The sequence below is a fragment of the Schistocerca nitens genome, chromosome 4 (assembly GCF_023898315.1).
Source record: "Schistocerca nitens isolate TAMUIC-IGC-003100 chromosome 4, iqSchNite1.1, whole genome shotgun sequence".
NCBI classification, from domain to species: Eukaryota; Metazoa; Arthropoda; class Insecta; order Orthoptera; family Acrididae; genus Schistocerca; species Schistocerca nitens.
In genome coordinates, this window is record NC_064617.1 from 107,837,359 (window position 1) to 107,861,624 (window position 24,266).

At 40.1% G+C, this 24,266-nt stretch overlaps 1 protein-coding gene across 1 annotated transcript in view; it reads right to left on the reverse strand.

Moving 5' to 3' along the window:
- The window catches only part of LOC126251472 (translocation protein SEC62), a 111,699-nt gene that overhangs the window by 15,802 nt on the left and 71,631 nt on the right, over positions 1-24,266 (reverse strand). Inside the window, exons 5-7 of the mRNA XM_049951912.1 lie at positions 15,909-16,096; positions 2,695-2,881; positions 1,846-1,985 (exon numbers count right to left, since the gene is read on the reverse strand). Coding sequence (XP_049807869.1) covers positions 1,846-1,985; positions 2,695-2,881; positions 15,909-16,096 — 515 coding nt within the window. The remainder of the gene's footprint in view (positions 1-1,845; positions 1,986-2,694; positions 2,882-15,908; positions 16,097-24,266) is intronic.

A 24,266-nucleotide genomic window follows, 5' to 3' on the forward strand; every position in this document is an offset into this window, starting at 1 on the left:
GTAATGCGTTTCCTTTGCAATTTAAGTTTTATTTTCGTTTTTTCTCTCGTTCATGTTTTATTGCTGCAGTATTATTCTGCAGTAGTGGGATACAGTAATATCCTTTGTTAGAGTATCGGTTCTTAACAGTCAAAATTACAAAAATTTAACTGAAAACAGAAACAATGTAAAATCCCTGGGTTTTTCCTGGTTTTCTCCCAGATGAAAATGTGTGAGTGTCAGTTCAAAAATATGTGAGTGTCAGTTCAGTAACTACTACATGCATGTAAACACTGAATGGTGTAATGATTGTTCTTCCAGTACAGTAGCGGTGAATCCAGCAACATACCCCTGACTACTCTACAGCACACACAAGAACAAACTGCAATAAGGAGATATTAGAGACTGCTCTGCCCTTTCTGGTTTTCTTTGTACTTACAGAATTTGGAGGTCAGTGCCTGGACATCAAATTTTTAAAATGATACAACATGATAGTCAAAAAAATTTGAAAAACCATCTTTGAAAATTAAAAGATCGTAGTTTATTAATGATTTCCTCAGTAATCTCTGATTGTAATTATAAAGCCACTGGTTCGAATCTCATTAGTAGCATACATTTACACTTTTTTTACCTATTTTACATTCCATATTTATTAACAAATGGAAATGTTAATTAGTAAATATAGAATAATATTTTTAATACAAATAATATATTTTTATTTTTAGTTGAAAATGTCATTATTCAGAATAAATTACAAGGTGGCACAAAAATGTGAAACTTAATAAACAAAGTCAAATACTTTGTTATGTTTAGAGGCAGAACAGTATTGATGTATACATTTTTTACATTTAACAAATACGCATGCATGTATCACTACCAGTAATTAAAAATAAAAAAATTGTTTTAAAAATTCTATTACACAATATCTCTTAATTACATTTCCATTTGTAAGTAAAAAGGGAATTAAAAAGACAGTATGCTACTAGCAAGATCGAACCAGTGAATGTAAAATCCAATTACCCTACGCACTCAGCTACCAACAACGTGACAAAGCTATTGTGGGCATCCACTGCTACAAAAATTTGAAGAACACAGCACATAGTTTTGTCACTAGAGCTCAATACTATTGAGGAGTGACGACATATTATGTCACTGAATATGTCTCATTTCCAAACTGACATCATGACATCAGACACTGCAGTGGATGAAATGTGGCTAGCTGCATTGGATTAAGACAACAACCAACATCTCTTTGTGACACTTTTCTAACGCATTACTCCAGCATAAAACGAGAAAAAAAGATCTGCACAGTATAAAGTATATGAGTTGTCATTCACCAATCACTTAGTTTAATTTTAGGGTGGAATGGAAAATACAGTGACACACAAACTTACCTGGTTACATTAACCTATAAAATGGCTGGTCAGAATAGAATATGTAAATGTTAAAGATCCAAATCTTGCCTACTACACAATACATCATAAGTAATGTGGAATGTTAAGTGGCGCAATAGAAATTTATCAGCAAATAAAACTGAAACTAAATATTATCACAACATTTTACTTATAAAATTTACATATGTTTTTGAAGAAAGACAACAGCAACGTTATAAAAATATGAGCAGCATGGAAGCAGTATTTCTGTTCACCTGCTTGAAATTTACCCATTTTCTGAGAGTGTAAGAGAGATGACAGAGGAAGAGAGGATCTATGGGTGAGGTACAGAGGAGAGTGGGTGGGGGATGATGATGATGATGATGATGATGATGATGATGTAGTTCCAGTTAAAACAGAGAGGAAAAGAGAAAAAAAAGAGGACGGGAGGAGACAGAGAGGGACAGCAGGAAGACTGAAGAGGGTAACTCACCTTCCCTCATTATCTGCTTTTGTAGATTCCTCTTTCGATTCAGGATCATCATCTTGCTTCTCATCTTCATTGTCAGAGTCCTTGTCCTTCTTCTTCTTTGATTTTTTCTTCCCCTTTGATTCTCCTCCCTTATATTCATACTGGAATGTCGATAATACAACATTTACATTGTGAAATTCATCCAAGAAAATTAAAAATTAAATCTCTCTCATCAATTTTCTTCAAATTTTAACATTACAACAAGTCAGATGTATGAATTGATAAGAACATTCCACAATGATGTTTTGGAAGTAAAGTGTGACAGCCACAACACTTAAAAGGCAAATCCATCTAAGTTAATGGCTACTTGTGAACTATTAGTTTCATAACCCTCCTCTTCTCTGTATTGATTACTAAGAAGCAAGGATATGCTGTATAATATATATGTAACGTTAACTTTTTGTCCACCATAGTGGTACTATTATCAGTGACGGTGCGGCGTCTTATCGAAACACCCACAATAACATGAACTCTTCTTCTCGTTCCTTAAAATGTTCTCATAATGACATCCATGAAGTGTGTGTGTGTGTGTAAAAACATTTTTACAGCTCCAAAGAGTTCACTGTTGTTCAGATGACTGTTACTACCCAAACACCTCAACTACACATTGTGCAGCTACTTCCCTTCCTTCCACTGTCAACAGGTTAGTTGCCTATTTGATCAATTTCCTATTTTACCATAAACCTCAAGAACTAAAAAATGTGATTGTTCTTTCTATAAAATGGCATGCAAAATTAAATTTTTAGATATTAGGTATTATAAATTATTAAAATTTAACGCGAAGTTCAGAAAAAGTACAGATAAACCCACCTGATACAAGGGCCAGAATGATGCCAGAAAACCAACATCTTCAGTTAGGTTTGGTAATAACCAAAGATGATGTTTGCCAAGAGTAAGTGCCCAGAGCAGACAAAAGACAATCAGTCTCAAAACTGCCAGTGCTATGATAAATACTAAAAATCCAGCTGCTGCAACACTAAGGTAGTAGACACCCTTCCTGCAAACATGATGTAAAAATGAAGTGAGGAGATGTGAATCCAAAGGTTTGTATGTTTAAATACAATTTCAGATGTTGTTACTGTTGGAAAAGTGCAATATTTCATGCCAGCTTTCAGTTGACAAATTCCCACCAAAGGCAATAACATAGTCCAAAAAACAACAACAAATTTTGAAAACAATCACTTACAAACAATTTGCAATATGAAACCACAATGTACCTTATAAACAAGTTAACTTGTAATGATTACTACATTTATGCTAACTTAAACATTATAGCTTTACAGCCAAGTAACTACAAATGCCAAACAATCAAATAAAAATTAGAAATCCTGTGCAAAAGTCAGTTATTTCCTAATGTGTTTGGGAACTGTTATTACAGACCAATGGCAAAGGTTCAGCAAACTGCATCTGCAGGGAGGGATGTGTAACAGCTAAAGAAAGCCTGTTTTTAACGTGATACATACACTCAATGTTTGCAGCACAAGATAATGAAATTCAAATGTGTTTCACCAACAAACAGTCATCAGGGTATGAAGAGACAGCTGCATGTGCTCAACCAAGTCTATGACTGAAGAAGTCAAAACGCACTACATTCCTACACTGCCATTAATATATAACTGTTATACCACATCTGATTTGGGCAGATCGGAGGCACAACACTAATGATATCACCCAAAGCTCTTAGTATCTACAAACAAATAATTACCAACTGGCTACAGTATCATAGTTTATTGAAAATGAATGCCAAAATATCTCACGGTGAGATTTGGGATCCGAGTGTTGAGTTTGCAACAACCGATGCAGTTTAAATAACAAGTTTATACTTTTTAAAATTTCCTTTAACCATAGAATGGCAGTAGATGAAACACGGTGCAAATGTAAATGACTGTTGAGCAAATAACACTACCCAGTGGGAATTTCCATATCGCAAACAAACTGGCCCTTTTCTCGCTATTGGATCCACACGGTACATTAATGTCACGAAAGGAGAATCTACTACTTATTCCCACTACGTTACATTCTTTGCAATGTTGTGCTGTGCTATCAGGAACATATGGCCTGACTCTTTGAGTGAAGAGGTAAATTTGTTGCACAAAAAAGTGTGATCATATGCAGCTGAAAGGACAACAGAAATTATTCACAACCTGAAAAGCATGGTTTCTCATCACACTCCATACCCCCAGGACTTACTGGATTGTAGGTACCTTGTTCTTGACTAATTGAGTCACAGGTTTCTGATGGACTGAGGTGTGACAGAGGCAGTGACGCAAGGATACATCTGGCACCCAAGAGATATTTAGGAATGGAGTATAAAATACACTGGCTGGAAAAAGAAATGAAGCACCCAGAAGGGAGGGAGGAACGGAAATGTAGCTTCATGGGTTGAGAGGATACGTAGTGTTACATCAGTGATCACATTATCTAGCCAAATTCACAAAGAACTTTGCAGCATGAGCCCACTTATCAGCATGACATTGCACCCTCTCTGGCCTAGAGGCGTACAATTATTTGGTTGCAAAGGGTGTCATAAAGCCATTGTATCCCCTTCTGAAGCAAGATGGCCCACAACGGTCGTAACTGATCCTTGGTAGCCTGGGTACTGACACTGAAACAGAGTTATCAAGCTCTCATTTGAGCTGATCCATGCATTTTCTATTGGAGGCATATACAGGGGTCCTGTTTGCCACAGGAGTACCTCAACATCACGCAGACAGTTCATAAGAGACACGTGCCAAGTCTCAACGAGCACTATCCTGTTGAAAAATGGTGTCACAATACTGAGGCATGGGGGGGGACTAACGTTTGAGGGTGCAGGATGTCTGTGAGGTACAGTTGTGCTGTCAGGAGTTAACTTAATCACTACCACTTGTAACTTTAAGTCATACCCAATGGCTCTCCACACTATTATGTCAAGAGTAACACTGCTGTGTCTCTCCAAACTATTTGAAGGACAAAAAGGACCTCTTCCCAGGTGACCACCATACTCACTGAGCCATGATTCACTGCTGAACGCAATGTGATGCCATTCATCAGCAGTTCATGTTTCTCGGTCATGGTACCACTCCAAATGCCACAATACAGTAATCCTCCGTTGTGGTGGTGATACGAGTTCAACAAGAAGCTTGATGATGAGTACACCTGTCCTCATGTCTCTGTCACATACGAATGCCCCAAAGTTCTACATATTACACAATTCGAGCAGCCAGCCCCTTTCAAACTGTTCCAAATGCAGATGGCACAGTCTTACACGAGTACGAGGCATCTCCGTGTCCTTCACAGCGATCACTTGACATCTGTCACCATCCCTGCCCATTATATACCCTAGTAGGCATGTTAACAACACTAAAAATGAACATCACTAATGCACTCTGGTGGCCATTTTACCTGTTGTAGATAATTGCAACTCTTAATAGTTTGCATTTCTTTTCTGTCTTCCTTAGACAAGCCTTTTGCAGATCTTAGAAATTTCATATCTGATGCTTCTGGTTGCTGAAATCTTTATGCCTCAGTGTCCAGTTTTCTGCTCCATATAACAAAGTGGGAATTGCCGTGACTTTATAAAATTTCAGTTATCGCTCATTCTTTGTTTTATCCTTAAGTGTTGTTCTTATAGTGACACATATATATTGTTAAGTATGTTTTTCTTCTGTGGATACATATCTTGATCATATGATATTTCACATCCTAAATACCTTGAATGGGCTACCTGTTCTATTAGTTTATTACTGAAGATGTTCATACCGAGTGGTTTTAGTTTTATTTACTGATGTAGTCAGATTGCACTTACCTCATTTAGTTTATGTACTCCCATTTATAATTTATCTTTGCAATCTTGTATGATAACTTGATCATACACGAATACCATTGTGTTAATATATTTATTCCTCCCAATATTATGGTAGAATTAGGAATCCAACCAATAACCTAAAAGGCAATACATTACAAAGAAAAATGGAGAGAACATGTACTTCACAGGTCACCACGAAGACTTCCTAAACTAGCAATGCATTATAAACCTTGGGGCAAAAGAAGTATGGGAAGACTGAGAATATGATATGAGGCCAGAATAGGTGCTAGGCCTAACCCTGGAATGGCAGAAGCAAAAGAAGAGGAAGAAGAAGAAGAAGAAGAAGAAGAAGAAGAAGAAGAACAACAACAACAACAACAATAGTTTACACCCCACCCCCAATGGTGTTTGTGTGTATGAAGTTACAGTTGGAACTGACCAAATCACACAAATACCTTGGTGTAACACTTTGTAGGGATATGAAATAGAATGACCACATAGGCTCAGCTGTGGGCAAAGTAGGTGGTACACTTCAGTTTATTGACAGAATCTGGGGGAAGTACAATCAATTTAAAAAGGAGATTGCTTACAAATCACTTGTGTGACCCATTCTGGAATATTGCTTAAGTGTGTGGGACCCATACCACATTGAATGTATACAGAGATGGGAAGTATGAATGCTCACAGGTTGGTTTGACCTGTGGGAGAGTGTTACCAAGATCCTGAAGAAACTGAACTGGCAGACTCTCGAAGATAGTTGTAAACTGACCCAAGAAAGTCTACTGACAAAGTTTCAAGAACTGGCTTAAATGACAACTCTAGGAATATACTACAAGCACTTACATATCGCTCACATAGGGATTGTGAGGGTGAGATTAGAATAATTACAGCACATACAGAGGCATTCAAACAATCATTCTTCCTGTGCTCCATACATGACTGGAACAGGGAGATGACCAAATAACTGTTATACTGGGATGTAGTCTCTCCCATGCACTTCACAGTGGTTTGCAGATTACAAATGTAGATGTAGCTGTAGATGTAAACACTGTCATCTGACGATCGCTTCTGGGTGCTTCACTTTTTTTTGTCAGACAGTGTATATTATACTGAGTGACTCATAAATGATGATGATTATTCTTGAAAAATAAAAAATGCAACTCAGAAAAATAATATTAATCTGCTTGTGTGTGTGTGTGGGCAGAGAGAGAGTGCCAAAACAGATTCACATATCAGCAATAAATATGTTTCACAACTAATGTTGGTGCAGTAACGCCAGATTATCTGTTCCATCATCAAATGGTAATATTAAAAATGGAGTAGGGGAAGCACACATTCAATGACAGAGATTTTTTTGCAAGAAAAATGGAAAAATGCAAACACAATGTTTTAAATGTTATATAGGTCTTATATGTTAAGAAACTTGGGTCAACACAATCTCTGCCAATTGCTTTAAATGGATTTCACTTATAACTATCTTTTTTATATATCCCATGGTGGTGTAATATGTGAATATTAGACACAAACAGACACGTTCATTGTACAGTGCCTGGCTGTTAATAAGTGTTTAATTTTATGAATATGAAAGTCATTATTTACATTGTTCTGCAAGTGGCTAGGAAAATCAGTTTGCAGCCTGGAGAAAAGTAAACACATACTGCCATGCCTTTTAAAACATTACAGTGTTGCTGCTGCTGTGGTCTTTAGTCTAGACACTGGTTTGATGCAGATCTCCATGCTACTCTATCCTGTGCAAGCTTCATCATCTCTGAGTAACTACTGCAACTTACATCCTTCTGAATCTAGTAAGTGTATTCATCTCTTGGTCTCCCTCTACAATTTTTACCCTCCATGCTCCCCTCCAATACTAAATTGGTGATCCCTTGATGCCTCAAAATGCACCCTACCAACTGATCCCATCTTCTAGTCAAGTTGTGTCATAATTTCCTCTTCTCCCCTATTCTATTCAGTATCTCCTCATTAGTTACGAGATCACCCCATCCAATCTTTAGCGTTATTCTGTAGCACCACATTTTGAAAGCTTCTATTCCCTTCTTGTCTAAACTGTTGTATTTATCGTCCATGTTTCACTTCTATAGATGGCTACACTTCAGACAAACACTTTCAGAAAAGACTTCCTGACACGTAAATCTATACCCGATGCTAACAAATTTCTCTTCTTCAGAAAAGCTTTCCTTGCCATAGCCAGTCTACATTTTATATCCTCTCTACTTCGACCATCATCAGTTATTTTGCTCCCCAAATAGCAAAACTCATTTACTACTTTAAGTGTTTCATTTCCTAATCTAATTCACTCAGCATCACTTGATTTAATTCGACTACATTCCATTACCCTCATTTTGCTTTTGTTGATATTCATCTTATATTCTCCTTCCAAGACACTGTCCATTCCGTTCAACTGCTCTTCGAGGTCCTTTACTGTCTCTGACAGAATTACAATGTCATTGGCAAATCTCAAAGTTTTTATTTCTTCTCCATGGATTTTAATTCCTACTCCAAAAGTTTCTTTTGTTTCCTTTACTGCTTGCTCAATATACAGATTGAATTACATCAGGGATAGGCTACAACCCTATCTCACTCCCTTCTCAACCACTGCTTCCCTTTTGTGCCACTCGACTTGTATAACTGCCATCTGGTTTCTGTACAAATTGAAAATAGCATTTTGCTCCCTGTGTCTTACCCCTGCCACCTTTAGAATTTGAAAGAAAGTATTCCAGTCAACACTGTCAAAAGATTTCTCAAAGTCTACAAATGCTAGAAATGTAGGTTTGCCTTTTCTTAATGTATCTTCTAAGATAAGTTATAGGGTTAGTATTGCCTCGCACGTTCCAACATTTCTATGGAATCCAAACTTATTTTCCCCGAAGTCGGCTTCTACCAGTTTTTCCATTCGTCTGCAAAGAATTCATGTTAGTATTTTGCAGCCGTGACTTATTAAGCTGATAGTTCGGTATTTTTCACGCTTGTCAACACCAGCTTTCTTTGGGATTGGAATTAATATATTCTTCTTGAAGTCTGAGGGTATTTCACCTGTCTCATACATCTTGCTCAACAGATGGTAGAGTTTTGTCAGGGCTGGCTCTCCCGAGGCTATCAGTAGCTCTAATGGAATGTTGTCTACTCCCGTGGCCTTGTTTCGACTTAGAGGTCTTTCAGTGCTCTGTCAAATTCTTCATGCAGTATCATATCTCCTATTTCATCTTCATCTACGTCCTCTTCGATTTCCATAATATCACCCTCCAGTACATCGCCCTTGTATAGACTCTCTGTATACCCTTTACACCTTTCTGCTTTCCCTTCTTTGCTTGGAACTGGTTTTCCATCTAACCTCTTGATATTTGTACCAATGGTTCTCTTTTCTCCAAACCTCTCTTTAATTTTCCTGTAGGCAGCAGCTATCTTACCCCTAGTGATATGTACCTCTACATCCTTACATTTGTCCTATAGCCATCCTTGCTTATTTTGCAATTCCTGCTGATCTCATTTTTGAGATGTTTGTATTCCTTTTTGCCTGCTTCATTTACTGCATTTTTATATTTTCTCCTTTCATCAATTAAATTCAATATCTCTTCTGTTCTCCAAGGACTTCTACTACCTCTCATCTTTTTACCTACTTGATCCTGTGCTGCCTTCACTATTTCATCTCTCAAAGTTAACCATCCTTCTTCTACTGTATTTCTTTTTTCCGTTCTTGTCAATCGTTCCCTAATGCTCTCTCTGAAACTCTCTGCAACCTCTGGTTCTTTCAGTTTATCCATGTTCCATCTCCTCATATTCCTACCTTTTCGCAGTTTCTTCAGTTTTAATCTACAGTTCATAACCAACAGATTGTGGTCCGAGTCCACATCTGCTCCTGGTAATATCTTACAATTTAAAACATGGTTCCTAAATCTCTTTCTTACCATTATATAATCTATCTGAAGTCTCCCAGTGTTTCCAGGCCTCTTCCATGTATACAACCTTCTTTCATGATTCTTAAACAAAGTGTTAGCTATGATCAAGTTATGCTCTGTGCAAAATTCTACCAGGCGGCTTCCTCTTTCATTCCTTACCCCCCGCCCCATTCCATATTCACCTACTACTTTTCCTTCTCTTCCTTTTCCAACTATCAAATTCCAGTCCCCCACGACTATTAAATTTTCGTCTTCCTTCACTATCTGAATAATTTCTTGTATTGCATCATATATTTCTTCAATCTCATCATCGTCTGTGGAGCTAGTTGGTATATGAACTTACACCACTGTGGTAGGCGTGAGCTTTAAGGGATCTGACATTCCATGCTCTATTTTTTTTTATCTGTAGAATGCCAGTTTTCTTCCTTCCGATAATTACGTTCTCCTGAGTAGTCCCTGCCCAGAGATCCGAATGGGGGACTATTTCACCTTCAGAATATTTTACCCAAGAGGACACCAAAAAAAATGGTTCAAATGGCTCTGAGCACTATGGGACTCAACTTCTGAGGTCATTAGTCCCCTAGAACTTAGAACTAGTTAAACCTAAGTAACCGAAGGAAATCACACACATCCATGCCCGAGGCAGGATTCGAACCTGTGACCATAGCGGTCTCGCGGTTCCACACTGCAGCGCCTAGAACCGCACGGCCACTTTGGCCAGGCTAAGAGGACACCATCATTATTTAACCATGCAGTAAAGTTCTATGCCCTCGCGAAAAATTATGGATGTAGTTTCCCCTTGCTTTCAGCCGTTTGCAGTACCAGCACTGCAAGGCCATTTTGGTTAATGTTACAAGGCCAGATCAGTCAATCATCCAGACTGTTGCTTCTGCAACTACTGAAAAGGCTGCTATCCCTCTTCAGGATCTACACATTTGTTTGGCATATCAACAGATACCCCTACATTGCGGTCGCACATACGGTACAGCTATCTCTATTGCTGGGGCACACAAGCGTCCCCATCAAGAGAAGGGTAAACTGGCAGGATTGTTAGCAAAATCCATAAGGGGGGACACTAGTACTCATGGATGTACCTCTTTTTTTAGACCAATATCAGTGTCCAATGAGAAGTTCAGGCAGGCAGGTGCTAAAGAGGTCAAAAACTAACAAGATTCTAAGAACAGTAAAGTAAATAATAATGTTACCATATTTAGCCAAAATATTGGTGGATTAAAGAAAAAAGTAGATTCTCACAAAAGTAAAGTGAAAAATAATGTTACCATTTTTCACCAAAATATTCCGGGATTGAAGAATAAAGTAGATGAGCTACTGGTTTGTTTAGATGACACTGAATCTGATAATGTAATAGATATACTATGCATGTCTGAGCATCGCAATGAGTCTGATATGGAAAAGGTAAATATCAGTGGTTATAAACTAGCTGCACATATGAGTAGAGAGAATAAGGTGAGAGGGGGAGTTGTCATATATGTCAAAAGTTATCACTGTGTAAAAAGCTTGGATACAAAAAAGTTTTGTCTAGAGCAACATAGAGAAGCGTGTGCCTGTCAACTTAAACTGAAGGAGGGCTCTTTCATAACTGTAACAGTCTATAGGCCCCGTTCAGGAAACTTTCATTTATTCCTGGAAAACTTGGATGCCTTGTTGTGCTATCTGTCAGATAGGGGAAAGCGAATTATTATTTGTGGGGACTTCAATGTTGATTCACTGAAAGATTGTAATAGGAAGAATGACCTGGAATTCTTGTTCAATTCTTTCAATCTGACATCTGTCATTGATTTTTCTACATTGATAGATAACACTTTTATACACCAAGATAAGTTTAAAAACATAAATTCTAGTCCTGTTGAGAATGGCTTTTCTGATAATGGTGCTCAGCTAGTTACAGTATATGACATAGCTCCATTCAGTAATTCAGAACTACCCTCCAAAGTTGTGCATTCAGTTAATGACTCAACAATTAGAAATTTCAGGGAAAATCTTCAGCAGTTAGACTAGGATGAGGTGTACAAGGAACCCGATGCTAATTTAAAATATAACTTATTTCATGATACACTTGTAAGAGAATCTGAAAACTGTTTCCCCAAGAAAGTAGTTAAATTTAATTATAAGAAACCATGCAAAAAACCTTGGCTTACTAAGGGAATAAAAATATCTTGTAATCACAAAAGGGAACTGTATCTAACAACAAGAAAGAGTAATGACCCAGAAACAGTCAAATATTATAAAAACTACCGTGCTACATTAAGAAAGGTTATTAAAAAGTCCAGAAGCACGTGCATCATGTCTGAGATTAATACCTCTGACAAAAAAAATCAAAACAATTTGGAATATTATTACAAGGGAGACTGGGCAACCAAGAGTACAGGATGACAGCATTACCATCAAAGCGAATGAAAAAGCATGAAGTCGAAAACATTTTGAATAATCAGTTTTTAAATGTTGTAGAGAAAATAGGATCTAAATGTTCATAAGAAGAAGCAAGGCTGTTAATGGAACAGGCCTTACCCACACTATTTGATTCAACTGAAATTCCACCCACCTCTCCTTCTGAAATTAGGAAGATAATGAACTCTCTCAAGAATAAAAGCTCACATGGAATTGATGGCATTTCCAGCAGGATAATAAAAGCTTGTTCCCAAGAGATAAGTGGGATTCTTAGCCAAATATGTAATAGCTCTCTGAAGCACGGTATTTCCCAGATAGACTGAAGTATGCCATTGTTAAACCACTGCATAAAAAAGAGGATATGTTTGATGTCAACAACTACCACCCAATCTCTCTTCTGACAGCCTTATCCAAAATTCTTGAAAAAGTAGTGTATTGTACAGTAGCATCACACCTTTGTAAAAATAATGTTTTAATAAAATGTCAGTTTGGTTTCCAGAAAGGTTTTTCAATGGAAAATGTTATATATACTTTCACTAATGAAATATTAAATGCTCTGAGTAACCAGAAGTCACCCGTTGAGATTTTTTGTGATCTCTCAAAGGCTTTTGACTGCAAAAATCATGGAATACTTCTAGATAAGCTCAAGTACTATGGTATGAATGGGACAGCACTCAAATGGTTCAAATCATACCTAATTGGAAGAGTGCAGAAAGTTGAAGTAAGCAGTTCACGTAATATGCAAAAAACTAGTGATTTCTCAAACTGGGGAACAATCAAGAATGGGGTTTGCAAGGTTTGGTCTTGGGTCCCCTGCTGTTCTTAATATATATTAATGACTTGCCATTCTATATTCACAAAGATACAAAGCTGCATCGCTTTGTTGGCCACACATTTTTTTGGTGGCAGGTATTGCCTCTAAATAATGAAAGCTCCATCTGTCCCCATTTTCTTCTGGGTGTCTGGCTGATTATAAAACAGGTGGGCATCGTGCAGATAAATTTCCTTTACATTCAGAGCAAGCATTTTTTTGCCATCTAATAGTTTTTCACAATGATGAATAATATGACAGCATTTGATCTACCTGATCAACATCTGACATGCCATTGTTGTACTCTCTGACTATGCTTGGTTTCAGGGCAACTTCGCAACTTTGATTGCGAACTTCCACCATTTTGCCATTGGTGCACATTAGAAATGGTCAGAAATTCTCTTTTGTACTCCCACTTGTAAACAACAAGATTGAACTTCCACCATTTTGCCATTGGTGCACATTAGAAATGGTCAGAAATTCTCTTTTGTACTCCCACTTGTAAACAACAAGATTGTCATTTCTTTTCCACACCATCTGACCTGTCTTCAGTTTCATAGTAACTAATGATTTTGGGCTTTCCCTTCTGTTGTTATGTAATGTTACACACACACACACACACACACACACACACACACACACACACACAGGTTTTGTAAGTCGACGACAGTTTTGTAAGTGACACAGAATTATAAAAATTGCACATATGAAGCACAAAGCTTTTGTCCAAGAAAGCTTCCATCAGGTGTAAAACGAATTCTGATGCATGACCTGTCTCAGCCTTCTCCTGTGACTTGCCACAGTAGATTTTTATTTTGAGATCCACATCGTCAAATTCACAGAGTTCAAGTTTTACACCATACTTGTGTTTCTTGTTCCTGATATACTACCTGAAAAACAGACAGTTGGCCACAAAACCACCAATTCATCAATGCAGAGATTCTTGTCTGGAACACAATTATTGCTCATGATGCTACTAATATGGTCCACAACTGGTCTAATTTTGTAGAGTCTGTCACTGGATGAGTTGTCTGAGTAGCGTAGATATCTCAATAACAGCTGAATCTGTTTCCACTCATAACAGATCTCCAGATTGTGACACTGTAAAAAGAATTTGTGCTCCAGTAAAGTTCTATCGATGGAAAATAACAAGCACCATGTACGGCAACAGCCAGAGAAATACTTTCATTCTGGCAACACCTGTATCCCTCCATCTTGAGAGCCTGGTTGTCCCACATTTTCCTGCTTCCTGGCTCACATATAAATTTATTTGTTCACATAATGACATTAGGATCTCTTCGGAAAGAAACAAATCAACAAGTGCATTGATGCCAACATTTTTAAGTCTATCTTCAATTGCCCATCCTCGCAGAACACAAATACTGGTGGATCTTGAGGAATGTCACTCCACTCATCACTGTTATTTGCAGTGTGTGCTATCGGACCAACCTGCTCGTTTTCTTCATTGCATTCATTGTTGTCTGCATCTGTATCATCACTTGAATGCTCATATGAAGGTTGTTTGTAGATACTTCCACCATCCGAGAATTCATCCATAAACTCGTCCCATTCCAATTCGTTCATACCAGCTAGCTGTTCAAGTTTTACATCATTCAGCATCCTCTTATTACTAATTGTTTCATGAGGATACTTGAACATAGATCACAATAAACATCAGTGAACAATCTACAATTAAGACTGAACAACTGCTGATGCAGGTACAACAAATACATGGATCATATTGTCGAACATGCTTCAAAATACACAAGCTGGTGAGTGATTGTTGACAACGTAGTTGCTGTCTGAGCTGAACTTTCTACTCCGCACACCAACTATGAGACAACATGCAAGTTCAGTTTTTCTACAAAGAAAAAAAAAAAATGTTTTACGTTTCGATAATACAGATGGACTACAAATGAGATGAAGAGTCAAATGGTACGAACTGCTTGACATGGCTTCTGGGAGCAGTTTGCTTGTTAAATTTGGGATTGCCCATATATTAGTCCTCAACAGACAAAGACCAGTTGTCCTCTGGGGGTGGGGGCGGGGTGGGGGGGGGGGGGGGAAACCAAAGATCTGGATAGGCTAAGAATGGGCAAAGGATTGAATTGTATCTTTTGAGGAACTAAAGCAGTACTTCACTTTACTGACAAGCACGATTGAACCACAAACAAAAATAAAACTTATCTATTATTTCACAAGAACAAATGACGACAGTTATAAGAAATTCTTTTTTAAGCATGTTTCTGATGATACATTAAAAAAATTCCATCATACATATCAGATCAGTGTCTCCCGGTTATTATGACATTACAGCTCAAATGATGAAAGTCATTCTTGACCAACTGTTACCGAGAATAAAATATACCTTCAATTACTACTTGATCAGAATCATTTTCCCCGCAAACTAGAAACTCGGCCTTATCAATCCACTGCCAAAGAAGAACACCGTCACAGCACACACTGACTAGCACCTCATTTGTATCCTTCTGGTGCTGCCGAAGGACTCTAGTATATAGTCCATGACCAGTTTAATGACTACTTATTTAAAAATAACCTTTTCAATGAACATCAATACATAGCTGGTGAAAAAGACTACTGCATGGTGGCCCTAATGTTAACCCAGTATGATGCTTTAAAAAAAAACTGACAATTCTTCCAGTAAATGAAATATAGTGTTGTGGGCTCATTATTTTCATGCACAATAGATAGACCGTACTCCGTGAACATTATGCTACTTTGATTCATTGCTTTGTCCTGTATCAGTGCAGTGAACCATGAAAATATGCTATTTCTACATCACGTCGTCAATGGTGATCATTCTTCATTTACCAACTGAGTATTGCAAAAGATCAAATTGTATGAAAGTTTTAAAGTTACTAGTAAATGTAATCAATAAAATGTTTAGGCAACATATTTTCAACATTTCATTGATTTTTATGACAGCTAAATTCAATCACCATAAGTAAAAAATGGCTATGTGCTACATAACTAAACATTCATAAAAGTAAGAAAATTTGTTAGCTGTGTCCCATTAGAAACTAAATAATTTTCTGCTTCTCAGCAAATTTCAAATTAAGTCTTTTAATGAAAAATTGTGTACCTTACAGATGGTGGCCACAAAGGAAATAAGCAGATAGCAATAGCACCAAGCACTAGCAATGTGCCAAAAAACCAGTAATACACTGGAATCGGGTCATAGATCCAAACATATGCATCCAATCCATCAACAAAGAGCTGGTCTAAGTGCATTTCAAGACGGATCTTTCTCTTCTTTTTTTCTTTGTCCTCCTAGAAGAGAGGTAATATCAATGAAGTAGCTTAATAATTCATAACAAATTTGCAATTTCCACCTAGAAATATGGTACAATCTTTAATTCTGAACAAATACATCCTGCAAAAATTATATCTGGTTGTAAATGTTCCACAAATGCAATACTAACCTCAAAAACTTCAGCAAAGTACAACAAAGGTCTGCAAATGAAACAATAATATAAAAAGTCTACCCCAATAGTGAATAAATATATTCTGTTTACTTGCTCACTCAGATCACAGATTTTTATGAGACCAACAGAAGCATTTCGAGAGAAGGAAAGTTGCTACTCACCATATATCGGAGATGCTGAGCCGCAATAGGCACAATAAAAAGATACACACAAACATAGCTTTCGGCCATTAAGGCCTTTGTCAGCAGTAGACACACATACACACACGCAAGCTCAACTAGCACACACATCTGCGAGCAGCAGCACCAGTGCATGATGGGAGTGGCGACTGGGTGGTGGTAAGGAAGAGGCTGGGGCGGGGAGGGGGAGGGATAGTATGGTGGGAGTGGAGGACAGTTAAGTGTTGCAGTTTAGACGGAGGGTAGGAGAGAAGGTGCGGAAGGGGGAGGGGGCAAGCAGCGGAAATAAGAGAAATAAAAATAAAAGAAATTAAAAGACTGGGTGTGGCAGTGAAATGACGGCTGTGTAGTGCTGGAATGGGAACAGGGAGGGGGCTGGATGAGTGAGGACAGTTTCTAACGAAGGTTGAGGCCAGGAGGGTTACTGGAGCGTAGGATGTATTGCAGGGAAAGTTCCCACCTGTGCAATTCAGAAAATCTGGTGTTGGTGAGAAGGATGGGAAGGATCCATATGGCATAGGCTGTGAAGCAGTCATTGAGATGAGGGGTATCATGTTTGGCAGCATGTTCAGCTACAGGGTGGTCCACTTGTTTTTTGGCCACAGTTTGTTGGTGGCCGTTCCTGTGGTCAGACAGCTTCGTTTGCCACGAAGACCTAGGCTGTAGGGAAGGGACCGTTTGATGTGGAATGGGTGGCAGCTGTCATAATGGAGGTCATAATTATGACAGCTGCCACCCATTCCACATCACATTCCAATCCCTACAGCCTAGGTCTTCGTGGCAAACGAATCCGCTCCAGTCTGGAATCCCTGAACCATTACACCAACAACCTGAAAACAGCTTTCGCATCCCGCAACTACCCTCCCGACCTGGTACAGAAGCAAATAACCAGAGCCACTTCCTCATCTCCTCAAACCCAGAACCTCCCACAGAAGAACCCCAAAAGTGCCCCACTCGTGACAGGATACTTTCCGGGACTGGATCAGACTCTGAATGTGGCTCTCCAGCAGGGATACGACTTCCTCAAATCCTGCCCTGAAATGAGATCCATCCTTCATTAAATCCTCCCCACTCCACCAAGAGTGTCTTTCCGCCGTCCACCTAACCTTCGTAACCTCTTAGTTCATCCCTATGAAATCCCCAAACCACCTTCACTACCCTCTGGCTCCTACCCTTGTAACCGCCCCCGGTGTAAAACCTGTCTCATGCACCCTCCCACCACCACCTACTCCAGTCCTGTAACCCGGAAGGTGTACACGATCAAAGGCAGAGCCACGTGTGAAAGCACCCACGTGATTTACCAACTGACCTGCCTACACTGTGAAGCTTTCTATGTGGGAATGACCAGCAACAAACTGTCCATTCACATGAATGGACACAGGCAGACAGTGTTTGTTGGTAATGAGGATCACCCTGTGGCTAAACATGCCTTGGTGCACGGCCAGCACATCTTGGCACAGTGTTACACCGTCCGGGTTATCTGGATACTTCCCACTAACACCAACCTGTCAGAACTTCGGAGATGGGAACTTGCCCTTCAGTATATCCTCTCTTCTCGTTATCCGCCAGGCCTCAATCTCCGCTAATCTCAATTTGCCGCCGCTCATACCTCACCTGTCCTTCAATAACATCTTTGCCTCTGTACTTCTGCCTCGACTGACATCCCTGCCCAAACTCTTTGCCTTTACAATTGCCTTTACAAATGTCTGCTTGTGTCTTGTGTATTTGCGGATGGATGTGTGTGTGTGTGTGTGTGTATACCTGTCCTTTTTTCCCCCTAAGGTAAGTCTTTCCGCTCCCAGGATTGGAATGACTCCTTACCCTCTCCCTTAAAACCCACATCCTTTCGTCTTTCCCTCTCCTTCCCTCTTTCCTGATGAGGCAACAGTTTGTTGCGAAAGCTTGAATTTCATGTGTATGTTTGTGTTTGTTTGTGTGTCTATCGACCTGCCAGCACTTTCGTTCGGTAAGTCATATCATCTGTGTTTTTAGATATATTTTTCCCATGTGGAATGTTTCCCTCTATTATATTCATAATAAATAGTCTTACAAAGAAGTTCTGAATATTTTTTCCAAAAACTGTTTTGAATAACTAGTGCAACAAACCACACATAACTGAAATATTTCAGCCCTCATAACTACAAAAATGGCTGACCTTACAAAACTGCTCAATTTTAGACTGCAGGTCACTTCTCTTTACATTCAAACAACTGATTTCAGGCCAGTTGCACATCTTTAGATCATTTGTTACAGTTGCGGAGTAATTTGTCAATATGGAACTCTCAAAAGTTACTCTGTGACGGTAACAAACAATATGAAGATGGGCAACTGGTCTGAAACCGTTTATTTGAAAATAAAGAGAAGTGATCTATAGACTGAAGTCAGGCAGTTTTGTATTTAAATAAGGATTGCGGACTCTCCCTGATGATGAAACTGTCTAGTTGCTAGGACAATTTTTAAGCTGCAAAGAGCAAATAAACAGTTGTTAGCATTCTATCTAGACAATGAATGGATGTCACTTAGTTCCAATATGATGGACATAGTAGAATTATGGTCAAAGTTAAAACTAATTCTAAATCACACATGCAGAGCAAGTGGAATATGGATGGAAAAGTCCTGCCATGGTTCAATAACAACATTTGGAAAATCCTTACAAAATAGATTGTTGCAGTTCCAGTTCATAAAAGAATGCAGAGATGTCAACATGTAAAAGTTAGTTGAAACTCATGCATGTATAAAAAGGACAATTTCATGAAGCATACAACAACTTCCATAGTGGCATCTTAGCGAATGATCTTGAGAACCCAAGAAAATTCTGGTCCTATGTAAAATCCCTTAATGGTTCGAAGGCTTCTATACAGTGAGTCACCGACCTGTCTGATGAGACAATGGAAGACAGCAACAAGAAAGCAAAAATTTTAATTTTTGCGTTTTAAAAATAATTAATGCAGAAAGACTGTAAAGATAAACCCACATTTGACCACCACACAAACTCTCTTACGGAGAACATAGCAAAAGGCATTCCTTCCAATGGAAAGCAGCTAAAAGAGTTGAAAACAGGAAAGCTGCCAAGTTCAGATGGACACAGAGAACTCTTCGGCACTGGGCCCATATTTAGATGGCATGTATTGTGACTCTCTCAACCAGCAGGAAGTCTCAAGAAACTGGAAAGTAGTACAGCAGACTTCCGAATATATGAAGTGTAAAATAATGGAACCACAAAGTAGGCTTCCAGAAAGCATTTGACACATTGTCACAGTGCAAACTATTAATCAAGGTCAAAGCACACAGAATTGGGTTTAGTAGAACACAGGACATGTCCTGGACAGCGAGTGTTCCAGAAGACAATGGTATCATCAGGCATGCCCCAGGGAAGTGGGATAGAAATACTCTTGTTCTCTACATACAGGGTGAAGTGAGATTCGCGCACTTGGGCTTTGCAGTGCAGCTCCTCACATGCCAGTGAAAAAAAAAAAAAAGTCTCACAAAATTTCATCCAACGAGTACATCCATCAGAAAAAGGACGTTAAAGAGTGGCAATCTGGCAACACTGTAATCATGTGTATGGTAACTACCTCTGTCAGCACATACACTCCTGGAAATTGAAATAAGAACACCGTGAATTCATTGTCCCAGGAAGGGGAAACTTTACTGACACATTCCTGGGGTCAGATACATCACATGATCACACTGACAGAACCACAGGCACATAGACACAGGCAACAGAGCATGCACAATGTCAGCACTAGTACAGTGTATATCCACCTTTCGCAGCAATGCAGGCTGCTATTCTCCCATGGAGATGATCGTAGAGATGCTGGATGTAGTCCTGTGGAACGGCTTGCCATGCCATTTCCACCTGGCGCCTCAGTTGGACCAGCGTTCGTGCTGGACGTGCAGACCGCGTGAGACGACGCTTCATCCAGTCCCAAACATGCTCAATGGGGGACAGATCCGGAGATCTTGCTGGCCAGGGTAGTTGACTTACACCTTCTAGAGCACGTTGGGTGGCACGGGATACATGCGGACGTGCATTGTCCTGTTGGAACAGCAAGTTCCCTTGCCGGTCTAGGAATGGTAGAACGATGGGTTCGATGACGGTTTGGATGTACCGTGCACTATTCAGTGTCCCCTCGACGATCACCAGTGGTGTACGGCCAGTGTAGGAGATCGCTCCCCACACCATGATGCCGGGTGTTGGCCCTGTGTGCCTCGGTCGTATGCAGTCCTGATTGTGGCGCTCACCTGCACGGCGCCAAACACGCATACGACCATCATTGGCACCAAGGCAGAAGCGACTCATCGCTGAAGACGACACGTCTCCATTCGTCCCTCCATTCACGCCTGTCGCGACACCACTGGAGGCGGGCTGCACGATGTTGGGGCGTGAGCGGAAGACGGCCTAACGGTGTGCGGGACCGTAGCCCAGCTTCACGGAGACGGTTGTGAATGGTCCTCGCCGATACCCCAGGAGCAACAGTGTCCCTAATTTGCTGGGAAGTGGCGGTGCGGTCCCCTACGGCACTGCGTAGGATCCTACGGTCTTGGCGTGCATCCGTGCGTCGCTGCGGTCCGGTCCCAGGTCGACGGGCACGTGCACCTTCCGCCGACCACTGGCGACAACATCGATGTACTGTGGAGACCTCACGCCCCACGTGTTGAGCAATTCGGCGGTACGTCCACCCGGCCTCCCGCGTGCCCACTATACGCCCTCGCTCCAAGTCCGTCAACTGCACATACGGTTCACGTCCACGCTGTCGCGGCATGCTACCAGTGTTAAAGACTGCGATGGAGCTCCGTATGCCACGGCAAACTGGCTGACACTGACGGCGGCGGTGCACAAATGCTGCGCAGCTAGCGCCATTCGACGGCCAACACCGCGGTTCCTGGTGTGTCCGCTGTGCCGTGCGTGTGATCATTGCTTGTACAGCCCTCTCGCAGTGTCCGGAGCAAGTATGGTGGGTCTGACACACCGGTGTCAATGTGTTCTTTTTTCCATTTCCAGGAGTGTATTAGTCATGCTGTACAGTTGGTGCAGTGGATAGAGTTTTGGGTTAGCATGCAGGAGGTCCTTGGTTGGGGTGCATTTTTTTTTTTTTTTAATTTGCTAATTTCATTCTGACAGTTCTTAAAACATTTCATTCTGACATTTCTTAGGTCACATGTATCTTAAATTTACAACATTTTGTAATGCTGAACATAACAAATATGTGGTCAGACACATAAGAAACAGACAGTTGAAACAAATGACATGTCATAGGACAGAATAACTTCAAAAACAGTATCAATTTCGAGATGCTAAAGATGATAGCACAGTTAAAATAACACATCTACTTGTCATTTATACTACAGTACATGTAATATGACCACTCAGATGTAGCACATTAGCAACCAGTAGCAATAATAATGTTCATATTAATGACCACATGACCATCACAACAGAATATGATGCCCTCAGAACAACAGATGCTAAAAGTGACTCCCTGCACGTCCAACCATTGCACAACCTGCCGGATCATACAGCTCTGGACCCTATGCAGCACAGCTGTGTCCACAGTAACAAGAGCAGCATGAATACGCGATACCAATTCTTCCACAATTGTTGGTGGAGTAGAGTAAACGTGTTCCTTCAGGTGTCCCCACAGGAAGAAATCAAGTGCATTTAGGTCCTGTGAACGAGATGGCCATACAACTGCACCTCCATGCCCGAGCCATTTCCCTGCAAATTTTCTGTCCTAATACTGTCGCACATTAATTCCAGAGTGTGGAGGTGCACCATCATGTTGGAACCATATCCTCTGCCGAACATGTAGTAGAACATCTTCCAGGGCATCAGGCAGATAGTTTGAGAGGGATGCATAATACCTTCGTGCAGTCAACCGGTAGGGCAACATGTAGGGGTCCAAACACCTGTCCCCCCTATATTCTAGCCCAGACATTTATACCAAAGTGAACTTGATATCCATGGTCATGGGTGACGTGAGGGTTAACCTCACACCAATGGTGCGAATTGAGCATATTGAAGACACTGTCATGAGTGAATGTTGCTTCATCCAACCATATTACAGTGTTCACGAAGTCATTGTTGGCTTCCTGTTGTTGATGGAACCATTGCATCTGCTAAATGGCAATCTGCAGGATGCAGATGTTGTGTGAAAGCATAATAATAGGGGTGCAGCCCATGCTTGTGCAGTACGTTAACGACCATGCATTGCGAGACATGCAGCTGCAATGTTACGCTACGTGTACTTTGCTGAGGTTCTTGGTGTATAGCCTCCAGAATAGCTTCCTCAGTAACTGGAGTACGGCGAGTCCATGGACGACCTCTGTCACGTGATGGTGGAAGGAGAGAACCTGACTCCCAAACGTGCAGCTCCAGACGACTAAACACATTTTTATCTGGATTGCTGGATGAGGATATCTAGCAGCATATTCACGAGCGGCAACACCAGCCCGGTTATCAGATGCACCAAGGGACCAGAACCATATCCACATATTCATCATTTGTGTATGCCATGAATCTGTCACTGGTTTAGCGGTTTGCAATGAAAAAATTTGATACGTGTATGCATGTACATTGGAGTCTGTCACGGGTGCGTTACTCCGCTCGCAACTAGTCCCTATCTGGTGGACAGCGCATACAAGTATAAACACGCCGTCAGTCCTGTGCGCTGTTCCACCTAACGCGCATTACCCCTCTGACAGATATTGTTCTGCACGATTCATCCTGACATTGCTCATTGTGAAATGTTCGGTTTCGAATTACACTGTTTCCCTAACAGCAACATACGTGATGTTTCCGAACTCATATTGAAAGAATAATAATAATAATAATAATAATAATAAACCCCGTGGCGGCCCGGGAAAAGAATACGCCTCCGGTATGTTCTGCCAGTCGTAAAAGGCGACGAAAAGAACAAACCACTAATAGGGCTAACCCCCTTTTAGTGTGTTTAGTGTGATTAGTTGATTCAGGACAGAACTAAAGAAGCCTCGGACAAGCGCCGTCATGGTCGGGGACGACGCTTGAATCCTATGACCGCCCACAATGGTAACAACACTTGCTAGCCAACTGGAAAATGATTTAAATCCAAATAGAGGTGTTTTGCAGGATATGCTTCCTGCAACCACCCTAGAAGGAAAACAAAGACAGAGGATGAGATGGTCAGATGAAGTTAATCGACACCTCATGTTTTGTTATTACCAAGAAACAAACCTACGAACCAACACAACTGGATACAGATCACAAGTATACACAACACTTATTACCAAATACCCAGAATTAAAATTTTTAACAGAACAACGACTAGCTGATCAGATCCGTGTAATAATAAAAAATAACAGGATACCCCAGTCACAATTAGAAAACATCAAACAACAAGTACAACAAATACTGGAACAAAATAATGTGCAATCAGAAGAAGAAGAAAATACAGTAATGGACTCAAACATCCCAGAGCAAACAAACAAAGAACAACACGCATCAATTAAACAATCAGAGGAAAACGAAATCTTTAGACAGCCACCAGAACAAGCACAAATAGAACACGAAGTGACACACATGTTAGATATAGAAGAAAAATTTCAGCTGACATATATAGAATACAAAGACACAAATACAGACATTAGACCATTCTTGCATAGACTGCCAAATAACCCACAAGTCGAAACAACAATAAAAACTATCAACACAATCATACACAACAAAATAAATGAAAACACAACTATGGAAGAGTTACAACTACTGGTTTATATAGGAGCACTCACTACACTAAATATACACACTAGGCAGGGATCAGAACCAACCAACACACAGAAAAACCCACAAAACCAGCA